We start from the raw sequence: 16,145 nt of genomic DNA, 5'->3' as shown, positions 1-16,145 counted from the left end.
ATGGGTAATCCTGTCTATGTCAGAAGGTGAGGCCTTGCCTTYGACCTCTGCTTCTGTTGTRTTTTCTAGWGCTGAAACCATGGGTAAAAGTAGAYTGGCAAACAGTGTCCTTATCTGCAGCCCTGCAGCCTCTGTTTCTGCTCCAGTATTTTCCCAAAGCCTGTGTAGCAGAATGCTTTATACAATCTTGGAAGCTCAGTTGTGCCGAAGTGAGGTGTGTCAGCTAGAAACACAGACTGTGGGTATTCCAAGTTTCATACCAGCTCTTGTAGACAACAGGAAATACAAATAACACATCTCCAAGTGAAAAATCTCAGGTTTAAAATTACTTTTTGCAAGAAAATTCCATATTCTAGTCATATTYCCAAAGCAGCTTTTAATACAGCATTCTGACAGCATCTTCCCTGGAGAAGAGAAAGTTTTGGGGAGACWAACTTTAGCACATTCCAATACTTARAGGGGCCGGCAAGAGAGCTGGAGAGAGACTTTTCCCAAGGGCCTGTAGTGGTCAGACACATGAGCTGAAGGTCAGTTTTAGATCMCATATTAGGAAGRTGTTCCTTACTTAYAAGGGTRGTGAGGCCCTGGCAGAGGCTGCCCAGAGAAGCTGTGGATGCCCCATCCCTGGAAATGTTCCAGGCCAGACTGGATGGGGCCTTGAGTGGCCTGCTCCRGTGGGAGGTGTCCCTGCCCATGGCAGGGGGCTGGAATGGCATGACTTWTAAKGTCTCTTCCAAYCCAAAGCATTCTGTGATTCCATGATGAAGCTGGATTGAGCAAGGGTTTTGGATCAAGTCCAGCATCGGGACTACCCTGCTCCATGAGGGAAAGCACGAGGAGAACGCAACCAGGAGGAAGTCACACATGTGCTCAGTCCAGAGAGCAGAGATCTCATACACGGCATCTGAAAGRAGGCTCGTAACCAAAAAGAGGGTGTAAGGAGTTAAATTCTAAGATGGGTGTAAGAAGTTAAATTCTAAGAATGTGGGCCTTTCTCTGCCTCTGCCTCCATTCCTATTTATTACATATAAATACTGTGTTTGTGTCTTAATATCTAAAACAAATGTAGTAGGCCTCCATACAGGTAGGTTTTTTGCTTTCCTCTTTATTTCATCCCTTGTGAGCAGTGAAAAAGTATTTTGGATCCCAAAAAAGTATTTTGAAATTCCACCCTGCCTAAGTAATTACATTAAAAAATAGCAATAAAAGAAAAAAAAAAAAAAACCCAAAACTCAACCTAACCTCTACTATTGTCATCTGCAGTCTTGAAACATTCTATATATTGACTTACAAGCTGATTTTTACAAAGCACTGGATCTTCTCAAATGGTCCCTGAAGCTACTCAGCGGGAATGGTCAGCTATCTCCAAATTCTAGAACTATTCCAGCTATAACACACAGTAACAAACAGTAAMAAATGCGAAGTACAGCACAGTTCATAGGACTAAATTATAAAAATGTTATCCCAATTTATGGGCTTATACTTGTTGAGATMGAATATAGCTAATATAAAAGCTGCTTCTGTACTGCACCTTCCAGTGCCTTAGGTCTAGGAAATATGAATATAAATGGGATGAATTCTGGATGCTCCCCAGTATCTAATGCCTTAGTAGTGTTTGAAACAAAACTATTCTGATGCAACATAGTGCTCTGCTGGTTTAAAAATACTTATAATAGCATAGCATTTGCCTATTTATATAAGGGAATAAGGGAATACTTTTATTCTAGCATAACTGCATTAGGGAGACATTAATTTTGTCACAGATAATTGAAAACCTGTGGCTGTGGGTCTGTTTTCTGCTTTTAACTGTATTGTCATAAATCCATTAAGAGCTGGGTGTGAGCTGTAAGTACAGAATTTGATCAGACAAGTCTTGTTTTGTTTTGATTTTCTGCAGCAGATAAGTGCAAGATACTACCCCAGCCTCACTGAAGTTCARACTTTTGCTGGGTCTTCTGCCTTATTTCACTCAAATTAAAATCCTGGTTCTTTGCTGTTTTTTGCTACCACCTTTTGCAAATACATTTTGTCTCAGAGGCTGTGCTAAAAGAGCTCATGTATGGGGCTCTGYGTGTTGCTGCTGACTAAGAAACTGCACCTAGACTGCAGCTCCACTTTTGTGGGGAGAATGAACAGGCTCATTTATAATCACCAAAGCTTCCCATGAGAATGGGAAATGGAAATCTACAGTTGCATTTATTAGTTTCACTTCTGGRATGCACCCTGCTGTCCAAACCTGATTGCTGAACACCTTAGATACTGTCCACCTCCTTTCTTGGTCACTTCACCATGACTCTTTGGATGTAGGCTTGGTATCTGTGTACAGTTCCTATATTATAATGTAGATATAGGAACTGTACACACGTATTATATTAATTATATTTATATATATAATCCCCTTCAGGATTACTGTTTTCCTTACCTTTTTACCCTTGTGTAATGGCTTGTATATTTTCTTTGTGGTGGAGGTTTCTTTATGTGTATTTACATGTGAATAGAAAACATGACCCATTATAAGACTCACAGTCAAAATATTGTTAGCTGTGTTTGCCAGAAAAATAGTATATCCACTTTGCAAGCTGTTGGGAAGGGGGGAAAAATCTATTCTGGCAAAGCATTTAAAAGTGCCAAGAGAATTTGGTTTCTAGAAAACRAGCTAATGTTTCTAAACATGGCTCTAAACTTTCAAAAATATTTCAGGGCAATTGTTTTTGTATGAAGAACATCAGATCCTTTTTCCATTAATGAGTTCCCCCTGGAACTGTTCGAAAGGTGTGTGGATGTGGCAACTGGGGACATGGTTTAGTGGTGAACACRGCTGGGTTAACACTAGGCCTCAATGATCTTGAAGGTCTTTTTCAACCTTTATGATTCTATGATTGTCAAGTACAGGGAAGAAGATAGCCSAGGATTTATTTCAACTGTACCATAACATTTTGGCACAGGAAGAACATTTTGCAATTTCTTTGCAAAGCCAATATTACCATGGAAAATACTTTGCTGGCTGGAATTGCCTATGAGCAATGAATAACAGAAGTACATTGCAGCTGAAAAAAYTCACTCTAGCTCTTCATCATAAAGAACCAGCTTTTCAGTTTACAGAGAGTAAAATTCTCTTATTTTGTCTGATTTWAATCAGGTATTTTAAACGAAGTTTTTCAGTTCATTTTGTTTGCAGTATTCAGATGGACTGTGATACCTTTTCCATTAATATTTTTTTAAAATTTATTCAGCCTATATAGCCATTACAGCCACAGGTAACTGAACATATTTAAAAATTGAAGTAGCATTTCTGTATAGATTCAGACCTGAGCTACTCATTAGGATTAAAAATATTGGGKTTTTTTGCTTGCCATTTCTTCTTAGGAGAAGAAATTTGGTATTTCTGTTTCTGATATGCTGCTAGAGCATGACTTCCTGAGGTACTAGTTAAAATTGGGTGCACATMCTTAGCTATTCTCATTGCTTCTTCACTGCCCAGTAGGAGCTGTCTCTCTGGACATGTTTGGCAGATAAACATAATTATGCCTGTTTTCCTAAGTGTAAATACTCTCATTTCAAAACTGAGTTTTGATTGCTGAATAGTATTTGTTACCTATGCAGCCCAATTAAGGAGATAAATGGGAAAATACAGCATAAAAAAAAAAAAAAATCTAACCTCTGTTGTAGAGACAGGTAACTGCAAGGGCTACAGCAAATCCACTGTAAATTTTATCCTGTTTTGTGAAACTGTGTCATGCTGTTTGTACAGAACTATCRCTGTCCTTGTGAGGATAAAGGATCTCAATTTATTGAAGAAAACAGATGTTTCTTATTTTCCACTGAATCACTGTGCAAGCACATTCAGGATTTTTTGCAGTTTATGGACAGCTGAAGTAAATACAAGTTTCAGGAAATACTTGTTGCCATTCAATTTCACCAAAAGTTTACATTGTCTTCCTTCAGCACATGCGTAACCTCTGTTAGTCAAAGGACAAAGAATGAAGTGTACATAGCTAGATATGTTTGAGCACTACCTGGACTGTGACCCAAAGTATTGGAAATATGTTCCTGGTATTATAACATTGCATCTTAAGAAAGGTTTTCACGTCTTTCTTAAATCATGTAAATTAAATGGTCTGTGCACCTCAAGGATAAATAATATGTTTTTTCTCATGCACAGAACGAGGCTCAAAAGGACACCTTGACCTCACGGAGTTAATAGGAGTCCCTCTTCCTCCTTCTGTCTACTTTGTCACCGGCTATGGAGGATTCCCAGCTTACAGCTTTGGTCCAGATTCCAACATTGGCCGACTGACCAGTGCCATTATACCATCACCTTTCTACAGAGATTTTGCTATCATGGTTACTGTAAAACCAAACAGTGATCGTGGAGGGGTGCTCTTTGCAATAACAGATGCCTTCCAGAAAACAATCTACCTGGGACTGAGGATTTCATCAGTTGATGACAGCACCCAGAGAATAATCATGTACTACACAGAGCCTGGATCCCATATCTCCCGAGAGGCTGCTTCCTTTAAAGTGCCGGTGATGACTAACAGGTGGAATAGRTTCACAGTGGCTGTTGAGGGAAATGATGTTGCTTTGTTCATGGACTGTGAAGAATATCAGAGGCTTCAGTTGCAAAGGTCTGCTCAAACCTTGGTGTTTGAGTCTGGCTCTGGGATATTTGTTGGAAATGCAGGAGCCACAGGACTGGAAAAGTTCACAGTAAGTGTTGTCTGATAAATTTTCATGCCTCAGTGTTTAATGCATGTACTCTCTACCCAAGAAAGTCTGATTACAATGGTTATACCCCAAATGAGGGCCAAATCATATAGCTTGTGTTTTCCATACCTGGCTAGGGTTTGGGCAGTGCAGTTATATAACCTCTGGTTTAAAACACAAATGTTCTGAGATCCTCAGAAGTTTATTAACAGTCCAGATATTAAGCTCAATCTTCAGTTTAAATATTAGAAATTTCAAGGTAAATATGTCAAATATATTTTTATGGCCTTTCTAAGAAAGGCAGATTTCAGAGAATTTATTTTCTTTATTTCTGAGAATACCTTACTATTAAGTCAATGTTTCAAATTTGTATCAGTTAGATATTCAAATACAACATCAGAAGGAGAATGATGTCATCAAATATAAAGACAGTTCGAAGATAAATGTGTATTTTCACTATTTATATATTTTTTGAAGCTTAGGAGGTGCTTTAGGAAATRGAACGCACCAAAACCACTACTGCAAGGCTCCCAGGCCTTCTTAGCTTGAGTGCAAGCATACTTCCTGTTGCATCCTGACCAAAATTCTCAGCCACTGAGAGCAGCCACTGTGAGTGCGATTGACCCATTGTCAAATGGAAAGGAAAATGTCACACTTCGTCTTGTTTTTGTATTTCCTGTACTTCTTGTACTGTGTTTTGTGAGATTAACATCTCTTCTAAATTAGTAAAGCAGCAGCACAAAACTGAGTGGTTCCTTTTGTTTAGGGAAGAAAGATTTTCTTTCCAAAGTYCAGGAGTACTGGCAGATCGTGAATTCCATCTACTAAGCAGCAAGGATAATGTACTTTTATCATTTTTCTAACTGGTCTAAGCACCTAGAATTACAGAATTAAATTGATTAGCAGCAAATAAGGGGTGGAAAGTGATGTGAAGGAAAACWGCCTTCTGGTGCTACCTTTCTTAGGCAAATAGGGGGGTTGTAGTATTGWGAGTGCCTGATAACTAACTAGGATTGAGAAACATTCAAGAAAATGAAACCACTTTGGTATCCCACCTGGAAAACGCATGTGATGACCACTTGTTGAGATTATCAATGATAAATCTGTAAATATGATGGCAGAAATGCATGGTGGATGGCATTCCACTGAAACAGGCTATTCTGTGTGCTATATTAAGTATATGAATTTTAGCCAACATTCTGATTGCTTCATTACCACTAATTGTGACTTGTACTCTAGGTCCTGTGCCTTTATTTTTCTGCATCATRTGTCGCAATTGCTTTTGGGTAGAAAAACTAAATGCTTGAACCTCACTCGAACTCTGTTTATATGCCAAGAACTGTTTACACTAATAGCCCAAAATGGAAATAAATCACAGCAGATTGTGCAAATGAATAGACGTCAAATGCTGGTTTGCTCTTGCTAATGGGTATTCACGTGTCTAAGGCTCTGGTTGTTTGAACAAAAGGACATAACTATCATTAGATTTATTGAAACCAAAGGAAAACCTAGCCCTGATGCTTGTAAGGAAAAGTAGAAACTAGACCACAATCAAGCATAGCTGAATCACTGACGATGCCAGATGCTACAAACCAGATTTAACAGAAAAGGCAACAGCAGACACAAGATCCAGAGAGGGAATAAAATATCTCATCCCTACCATCCCTGCCATATAGACTGCTCCATGACTTTCCTAGCTGGAAGAATTTGCTAGCAGCAACACTTGGGAAACATTAGAGCTCTCCATTTTGCTTCCTTCACCATCCAGAGCCACAGATTAGAGCAAGAGGAGAAAAATGTGCTCTCCAAATGTGATTCACTTTAGGAATCTGAAAGAAAAGATACTTATAGAAAGTAAAGAAAGAAAAGATCACTTACAGAAGACTGCTTAATTGCTTGTGCCTCCTTTCACGTATGATTTTTCAGTGAGCTGTTCAGTCAGTCTGACATCACACAATAGCTGGGTTGTCCATTAAGTTTTGAGAAAAATAGGGTGGTTGAGGTTAGTGAGCTATTGCCTCAGAATGCCAGCAAATTCAGGAGGCACCAACTGCCTGAGTTTCAAAGTCTTTAAAGGTACAAAAATTAGAGGATTGTTTAAGGTAGAATCACAAATTTTATTTCTTTCTAAAATATTCTAGATGGTATGTTATAGGTAAACTGGTTCTTGAGTTGAGTATCTTTGTGCCCTATGTGTGCATCTCACTCTGTGAGATCTTGTAATAAGGAAATGTTCCTCTTGTGTTTCTTAAAACACTTTGAATCTTTGCACAAATAAAAGTTAAATGTTTAAAATGAAATTGTTACTGCTCCTTCAGCATGTCAGACTGAGGAGTACAGTTTGTGACTCTGAAAAAAAGAAGCATTTCTTATCAGAAAATCTATCTCCTTTATTTCCTCTCTGGAAAGTTTTAAACTACTTTCTTCCTGACCCACTTCATCACTTAGTGGTATTCCCCTCCCATCCTTTGTCTCCATTATAAGGGATTTTTCACATTCCACTTCTGGAGCTGCAACGCACTTCTTAACTTAAAAAAAACAGGTTTTTTATGGAGGACATAATCCAGGACAAGATCCTTCAGTTGGGAGACTAACAATGCAGTGTGGTAATTGTCATGTCACTGGGACATGACAGTCATGATATTCTGACAGCTTTGATTTTCTCTACATTTTGCAAAAGGAAAATGTGTGAACGTATTTACGTCTTTAAATTGGACTTTTATAATAAAAATTTTATACTTCAGACCATTTTCTAAGTAAATCAGAACACAATTTGGGGTATTTCGTTGCTTTGTTTAATTCCCACCCCTCCACCCTCACTCCCCTTCACACATGCAGCTTAAAGTACTACTCCCTTGAAATAATTTTGGTGTTCCTCATAGGGTTCAATTCAACATCTGACAATCAAATCTGACCCAAGGGCTACTGAAGACCATTGTGAAGATGATGACCCTTATGTAAGTATTCTTATAAATGCTTCTTCAATGCCCCAGAGATTTCAAAGTAAATTTCCATTTGACATCTTTCATAACACTAAATGTAGTCATTTTTTCTTGGAAACATTGTATCATATTTAAAACTATCTGTGTGGGAGACTTTTTTTTTTCCTGTACAGCTCCCAAACCTGTTTTTATAAAAAGGTTCATTTTATTTTGTCTAAAACACCATTCAGGAAATTAACTATGGCTTTCATTTTTCTGAATGGTAATTTTCATTGAATGCTGTAATTACTGAAATAARTTAACATCATAATGACACTGAGGCTTCACCAACCAAAAAAAGGTCTTTTATCTGCATTTCAAAAGCTAGTTCCTTGGAGATCATGCTTTTTTCTGTGACTTTTATGAACTTGCTCACATAACTGGATTTTGCACAGGCTTCAGGGGACAGYAGCGGCAATGGCAGCATTCAAGAACATGAAGTTCCTGAGGCACAAGAAGCWCTTGCACCTTCCCATCTTCCCATAAGGGTAAATTTATTTGATTTATTTAATTAAAACKTTTTTAAAAAAATATTTTCTTTTAAAAATATTTACWTGTAAGTATTTCCATTGTATCATTACTCTTGTAAATAGTGGGGTCTGTCTGGATTTGATCAGTAGTTTTTCATATTTGGCAACTTCCAAAGGCTCCCGTGAGAACAACATGCATCCATCCATAAGAATGATGGCACTGTGCCAGATGAAAAATGTGATATATTTGACAACAATCAGCAATTAGAGCTTTGGGAAGAGTATAATACAAGATTGAAAACATATATGACACTTACTGTATATACATATATGCACTTTTACTCTGCATSAACTTTTATCTCAGGAAACACTTGAGCCAAGAGTATATGTGTTTGGTGGACCTCAGCTGAGTTATTCATCCTTTAATATCTTCCTCTGTTGTTTGGGGGTTTTTTAACAAATGAGAATTTTACCATCCTCAGATTCCTGATGCAGAATTCCTTAGCTAATTTAATGACATGTTTTGTGAAGGATGTGCACCTTTTGCTTGCCTTTCTGAACATGCTAACTGCAGCTCTCATTTGGCGGTTAATCAGCTGGAAGACAGAGTAAACAGCTCTTTCTTGCCATGTTTAGAGATGCCCATCAAATCATTTCCCCCTCCCTTTTTGTGCCAGGCTTAAATGTTCCAGTCAATCTTTCACAATGAAGCTTTCCATGCTGCATGTGTCAAAYACTCTTTTTTTAATACAAGATCTCATTGGTTCCTTTAGAGAATATCAGTAGGCTTCTGAGAAATGGCTTCACAAAAACTGTGTTCGAATTTGCCTGATATAGCACTGATATACTTCAGCTATTTCATTGTTGAATATTACAGAACCCGTGGGCAAATACTTCTTGGTTGTGATGAGAATACTTCTTGTCAATTACTTACTGTATTTCCTAAACCTTTCATACAAAGACTTCAGTTTTAGACATATYCTCTGCTGAGTTTCCCAAGAATATTTTTCTGCAGGAATTTTAACACTTCCAAGGTCAACATGAATGGAAGAAAACCTTATRTTTTTCTATTATATGCTTAAAATTCTCTGATCACTCTTTCTGTAACTTCATTAAACATTGACCTGGCCTTTTACACATAGCTCATTGAACTAATTTTGGCCTGCCTTGTGCTTTGCACAGAATCACAGACTAGTTGAGTTTGAAAGGGACCTCTGAAGATTGCCCTGCCCAATTTTCTTTTCAAAGCAGAGCCAAATACAGCAGCATGAGCCAGTGAGCAGGTTACTCAGTGCCAGTGGGTTTTGGATTTCCTCAAGAATGGAGACTCTCTGTTTCAATGCAGGTTTTTTTCTGAATTTCTTGTATTTTTATATGTGTCCATCATCTCTTTTTCCTTCACTGGCTACAACCAGTGAGAAGGATCTTGTTCAGTCCTCTTTACTCACTCTTATCAGGATCTACACATTGATAAGATTGTTTTGAGCCTTCTTGAGGCAGTCCTTGCTCTCTTATCTTTCTCTAAGAGGTCAAAAGACAGGCATCTGGCCCCAGCCAGTGCTGCTGCATGGGGTAATTCCTCACTGGATGCAGGATTTGCAYTTTACTTGTCCTGAGTTTCTGCAGCCAGGTAGGGTTTTTCTGAATGGCAGCAAAATCACTTAGTGCCAGATGACTCCTCTCCCTTTTACATCACACCACCTAATTTAATCCATGAAATTTTACCATGACTTGACTTTTTCTCATTTGGATACGAGGGTAGCTATTTCAGGAAAGATGTCTAGCTTCTGTATCCAGAAAAATAATCCATTTTTTTAGCTATTGTTTTTAGCTTCTGTTTAATAATCTTCATAATTACTGCACTGTTCAAAATTACACACAGCAATAGCAGAATTTTTGGCTTTTATTCCTCCTTCTGAAAGACATGCTTTAATCCCAGCTGGCAACTAAACACCACACTCACTCATTTCTCCACCAGTGGGATGGTGAGAGAATTGGAAGAGGAGAAGTCAGAAAACTCCTGGGTTGAGATAAAGAAACTTTAAAGCAATGCTGAGCTGGAATGAAACAAGCTAAAGGTTGTACTTAAAAATGCAGTCTCTGAAAAGTGTACATTGCTTGTGGTTTTCTCCCTCCCTATGTGTTTGCTAAGTGTACATCCCTGGTTTTGGAGGAATGAAGTTCAAACGTATTACACTAATTTTTCTCAAAATTCTGTTTTGCTTCACAGACGTGGTAGTTCTGATTACTTTTCTTTGAGAAAGCAGATCTAGCAATTCTTCCCTTGAAATATGTGATAAGGCTTAAAAAAATTCTTTGGGATTTTTTTTTTTAGCCTGAAGATATGTTGGCTGAGCCAGTGGAGGCCCCCCCAACCATACTGTCTTATTTGGAAGAAAATAATTTCTCCGGAAATCACAGACCAGAAGAAACCTCTGAAGAAACTAAACYTAAAGAACAAGGCACTGCCTTTGGGGTTTTTTGGGGGGGTTGGGGTCATTTATATTCTCTGGTTCTGAGTCTGTCCTTTCCCTGTGTATGAAAAGCCACTGTCATATTTTGGGTGCTGCCAGGAAAGGAAAATACTATGGATTTGGACATCCTCAGTGCTAGAAAAGAATTGGTACATCAAACATTTGTTCTTTGAAAGTGCAATCGGTTAAACTGCAATTTATTAATAGCAGCAAAGGTTAGTGGCAGCAACTACAGCCACTGTTCAACACCTCTCACTTCTCCCTCCATATTTGGGATTATCTCAGACTCATTGTTAAACGTGCAGAGAATAGATTTATCCTTCTAAAGTGTGCAAGTCTCAGTCATAGAATTGTAGTTTGTTTTATTTTTTTTTAAGTGCTTGGATAAAACTAAGCGACTGACTTGAGGAGCTGCTGCTGTGACACTCTACAACACTCCAGTAAAGTGCAAGTGTTCGGCAAAGGGAATGAAAGGAGAAAAATGCTCTTCATACTGCTCAGGCCCGTGGGAAACATGGCATCCCTTGAGTCATACTTCTGCCAATAGTCCTGCTGGCTCTAAAACCATGTGTTTAAGAGGGATATRAGATGGGTATTCATTTGATGACCTGATACAGTAAAGCACAGCCTTTCATGTAAAACTAAATATCACCACTGAATAAACAACTACATCCTACTTTTATTCCCTCCAAAAGATGTGAATCTGCCTAGTGCACCAGTGGGGTGTACTGGGTGCAAGTGTAGGCAGCAAAGCAAGGAGAGCAAGGCATCATGCRCTGAGGAATCCAGTCCTCCGCTGCTAGGACAGCTTCAAGGAATACCTAGAAAATAAAAAGAAATTTAGTTATATTAATAAGACCAAAGACAGTGTTACTAGTTAAATTGCATACATCCTTCATATAGTACCTGTTGTAACTACCTCTTATTTTTTGTGTTATGCAGATGACAAATAGGCAACCGTCAGACTAGAACTTGAGGAGAAATTGATGATGCAATACAGTCCTTGACCTTAAAACAGACATTTGTTTCATAACWTTACTCTCACCTTTCTCTTTTTTTTTCTGTTCTTCTAAAATTTTCAGATTTCAAAGATGACTAATACTAATCTTTGGAATGTATTTTAGTCATAATCTGAAAAATTTCTTTTTTCATACAACTTGTAGCATCTGTCTCTGATAAATACCTCTGGGCAGGTTTCATTTTGCTCTCTCATTAATAAGTGATGATTTTATTTAGATTCAGCTGTCATGGAAACGGGACAAGGCAACAGTGAGTCTACCACTGCCACACAGAAAACCTTAAGAGAAGAAGATGGCTCTGGTGCTGGTGTTCTGACAGGAGTAAGCAGAGAGGAGGTCTGTATAATGGGTTTATCACATGACTACTCTTTTTGTCCCAAAACCAGGAAAAGCCATGAATTTTAAGTATTTTCCTTATTTGGTACCTTGATCTATTCCATCTTAATATAGCATGGCAAAATACAAGTTACTTTCTAAGTTCTTGAATGTCTTTTCTTGACATCAGATTGAAAAGCACTTGCACTGTGCTGAAGTTTGGATCTATAACCATTGAAATAGGCTTGAGATTTTGACTTAAAAAAAGAATTTGTCCTTTTAGCTTTATGATTTTTTCAGTTTGAATTTAAGAAAGYGAGAGACAAAGAAAATAGGTGACTAAATCCTCATCTTACCAGGACCAGGAATAACTATAAATTACATTCAAAGCATCAAGGTTAGTCACATTTTCAAAAGAACCTTTTGTCAAATCCCTTATAAAATTAGATTCTCCTTTTGTGTAGACTCCTGTGAGTCTGACTCCCAGGCGAGGAAACTAAGACCCAGTGGAAGGTTGTTGCCTSTCTCTAGTTTGAGGTTCACATGGTGCTAAGGGAAATATCAGCCCTTTTAATCCCTGCATGGAACATGCACCAGCATCCCCAGAGTGTCTGCCCTCAGTAGCAAAGTCACTATCTCTGGGGAAACACTGGGCTTTGGAAAATACTGTGCCCATTGCATTTGTAAGGTAGTGTGTAACCGGAATTTTGTGTGATTCTACAAATTGGAATTATACATGTCCCTCATTTGGAATCTTGTGAGCTACTCTAATACTTGCCCTATTTGTTAGTGTGTTTCAAAATAATCAGCTGGCGATGCATTTTTCATTAATTAACATTCTTAATCCAACGTTGATCTTTCTAAGCAGAAAATTGCTTGCCTTTGACACTGCTACACCAAAACTCCATTCTTTGTATTCTTGAAATATCAGTCATTTATGACAGCTTATTTTTGTCATAAAACACATAGCATCATGAATGACAGAAATTTAGAACAAAATTTCACATTGTCTGTGTTTACTTCAAGTGCTTAAGAATGGCTCCTTGCAGGGTCTGCTTGCATTCCTGTGTTTACTGTGGTAAAATGTACCAAGAGGTGAAACATTAAGTTTAGGATCATCCATTGGAGCTGACATACAAGAGAACTTCCAAATATAATTCCTCTAAAATTTTCATTCCTGCATTCACATTTTTTTAAAGCAGCAAATCTAATATCAGGTAAATGATTAATATTACCAACTATTTTTTTTGGGAGGGGGCGCGTTTTTCTTAGATAAAAATCCAGGCTTTATAAGAACTGTGGCACATAAATCTTAAACATGTGACAAGTAGTTTTGCTACTTATTTATCTTTATAAGTTATTCTTGACCTTATTTCAATTTCTACATATTTTTCACTACACAGGCACCCAAGATGATTATATAACATGGTAACAAACAATCTTTTAGAAAATAATGATGAAAAAAGTTGTTATTGCCACTCCTCTCCCAGGTTTGACTCATGCCCAGTGTTAGCCCTTCCGAGGTGCAGAATCCAGTATTTGTTCTTGTTTAGTTTCATGTTATTAATCACGGCCCAATGCTCCAATCTACTCAGATACCTCTGTAAGGCCTCCTGTCCTTCAGGACAGCCAGCATCACCTCCCAATTTGGTATCATCAGCAGACTTGCTCATGCTGCATTCAGCTCCTGCACCCAGATCATTGATAAATATACTGAACKGAACTGGCCCTAGGATTCATCCCTGAGGAACACCACTGGGGACTGGTCACCAGCCAGATGTGRCCCTGTTCACAGCAACTCTGGAGCTCTGCCCTTCAGCCAGTTGTTCACCCAGCACACCATGAACCCACTCATCCCACTGTGGRACAACCTGTCCCAAAGGATGCTGTGATGGACAGCATCAAAAACCTTACAAAAATCCAGGAAAATCACATCCTCCTCTGTTTCTTTATCCTTCATGTGGGTGACTTGCACAGCAAGACACCAAATTAGTTAAACAGGACTTTTCCTTTGTGAACTTGGGCCGAGTATTCCTGATGAGTGCTGTGTTTAAATGCCTTTCAATAGTACTTGGTATAATTTTCCAGGGACTGAGAAACTAACAGATCTGAACYAACAGATCTGTAGTTCTGCATTTTCCCTTACACCCTGTTTGTGTGTGTCTGACTACCTCCCAGTCAACAGGAACCTCCCCAGACTCCCAAGATCTTCAGTAGATAATTGAGAGGGATCCTGCTACCTCCTTCAATAGTCTAACATTTTATCAACAATCCTATTATCTCATTCAGGCTATGATCTCTACACACAGTTTAAGTACATAAATTCTCTTCTAATGCATTTTTCAGATGGGAAAAATTCTGTCAYGAGTCCAGATTGAAAAAATTTGCTGGTCTTTGGGATTTTTCCTTTTGACATAATCCAGAAAGGTCTTTTAAAAAATCAGCTTAYAGTTCCTTTGTGAAAGCTATCATCCAGTTAACTTTAAAATGMTTTGAGAGTTACTATATTCATCCCTCCTAGATTCTTTAACCACTAATAACTCAAAATATTTCATTGGTGTTACAAAATGTGAGTAAATCCTAGTGCTTATTTCAAAATACAATGTAGACTAGAGTGCTCTGTTCTGTATACTGGATTTTAATTTCATTATGTRTTAGTGTCCAAGCTTATTCCTGGAAGGTCTTATTTTGTTCCTGGAATATTTAAATTATTCCTTTTATTATTCCTTATATCTCTTGACCAAATACTAATGTTTAACAGTGTTTTGCTCTTGCTGTTGTCCCTTTTTACTCTTTGTTATCAGATTTCCTGTTTCACCCTCTGCCACTTTTTAACCAATATGTTACCCTCCTCTGTTAGAGTTGTAGATCTTGTGGAAGTTGGCTAAAACACTCTTAAACATGCCTCTTTTAACTCTCCCAGGAAGACTGAGTTTGTTAAAATGGCATTTTTCAAACCTATGCTATTGATTTAGACTGTGCAGATTTGTGTGGATATGGAATTAGACCATGGTCATTTGCATCTAGGTAACCAGCTCAGAGAGCAATTCATTTGTAGGTGCATGAATGATCTTCAATAGGGATTGCCTTTGCTGAATGGAATATAGTGTTTGTATGGTGCCAGTCARGTTGGGACAGCATTGAACAAAGCAAGGGCTCCAGGAGAGAGCAAAGAGAGGGGTTAAGAAAGAGAGAAAATCAGAAAAAGTAATGCAATACATTTTTCATATTTCACATTTTAATTACTCAGGGCCAGAAAGGTCAGGAAGTAGAGGATGGGTCCACAGGACCTCTGGGAGGTTCAGGAATAGAAGATGTGGAAAATAAAGAACAAGGACCTCCTGGATCTCCAGGGAAAGTTGGACAACTTGGTCAGCCTGTGAGTATTTTCTCTCTGTTGAAAGAAAGCATGTATTTTAGAAAGGGCAAAAGTGATCCATCAGACATGCATGAAGGGCTGGAACTGCACAGCCTTGCACACTGTCACCACTTACACTTCTACAAGATGGGGTTCAGCCCAGCACCCCGGGAGCATCCTACATGCACTGCACATTTGTCCATGGCTCTGCAGGTGCCTGGTGAGTGAGAGCAAAAGCAAACAGCTGCTGTGCCAACACACCAATGTTCTCAGAGCAGCAAGCTCACCAACTCCTGGGGCAGTGCTGTGGCACCCTCCCACTGTCAGGTTTGTACATGTACTGAGGTGCAGAACTCCCAGATCTCATTCAGTGGCTTCTCTAAATACAAGATGTTCCACACTTCAGATCCTTGTGAACCATCAGCACGAGATGCATGAGATCAAAGACAGGTGCAAAACATCAATTGTGCCTTAGTGTTTGATGTAGTTCTGGTTTGTTATTTTGTCACTGCACGGCACATCACAATATTGCTAATTGCTTTCCTCTTTTGTTACTTCAATGTTGCAGTGTTTTATTTACCTGTTTAGTTTTACAAACTAATTGTTGTCACCTTTTGTTACTTTGATGTTACAGTCTTTTATTCACCTTTCTAACAAAGATGTTTTATTTTAGGATATTCCTGGTAAAAATGAGTTACCAGTAAGTACTCTTTTATACATATTTTAGTTCACTGAATTAAGGAAAACACAACCTTTTTTATGAAGCTCTGCTACATTGAGGCTTAAGCAGCCTCACTCTCTTCATCTTTGCTTTCTTCATC

General features: G+C 38.4%; 1 protein-coding gene across 1 annotated transcript in view; it reads left to right on the top strand.

The window, feature by feature from the left end:
* COL15A1 (collagen type XV alpha 1 chain) overlaps positions 1-16,145 on the top strand; it is a 125,688-nt gene that overhangs the window by 33,973 nt on the left and 75,570 nt on the right. Inside the window, exons 3-9 of the mRNA XM_057379049.1 lie at positions 4,163-4,710; positions 7,590-7,664; positions 8,084-8,176; positions 10,494-10,620; positions 11,869-11,987; positions 15,217-15,345; positions 15,998-16,024. Of these exons, the coding sequence (XP_057235032.1) occupies positions 4,163-4,710; positions 7,590-7,664; positions 8,084-8,176; positions 10,494-10,620; positions 11,869-11,987; positions 15,217-15,345; positions 15,998-16,024 (1,118 nt within the window). The remainder of the gene's footprint in view (positions 1-4,162; positions 4,711-7,589; positions 7,665-8,083; positions 8,177-10,493; positions 10,621-11,868; positions 11,988-15,216; positions 15,346-15,997; positions 16,025-16,145) is intronic.

The sequence above is a fragment of the Malurus melanocephalus genome, unplaced genomic scaffold (assembly GCF_030028575.1).
Source record: "Malurus melanocephalus ecotype Western Australia unplaced genomic scaffold, MMel_1.1 scaffold_383, whole genome shotgun sequence".
Taxonomy (NCBI): Eukaryota; Metazoa; Chordata; class Aves; order Passeriformes; family Maluridae; genus Malurus; species Malurus melanocephalus.
Note: the sequence above shows the minus strand (reverse complement) of the source record. Positions and strands in the feature narration are given on the sequence as shown.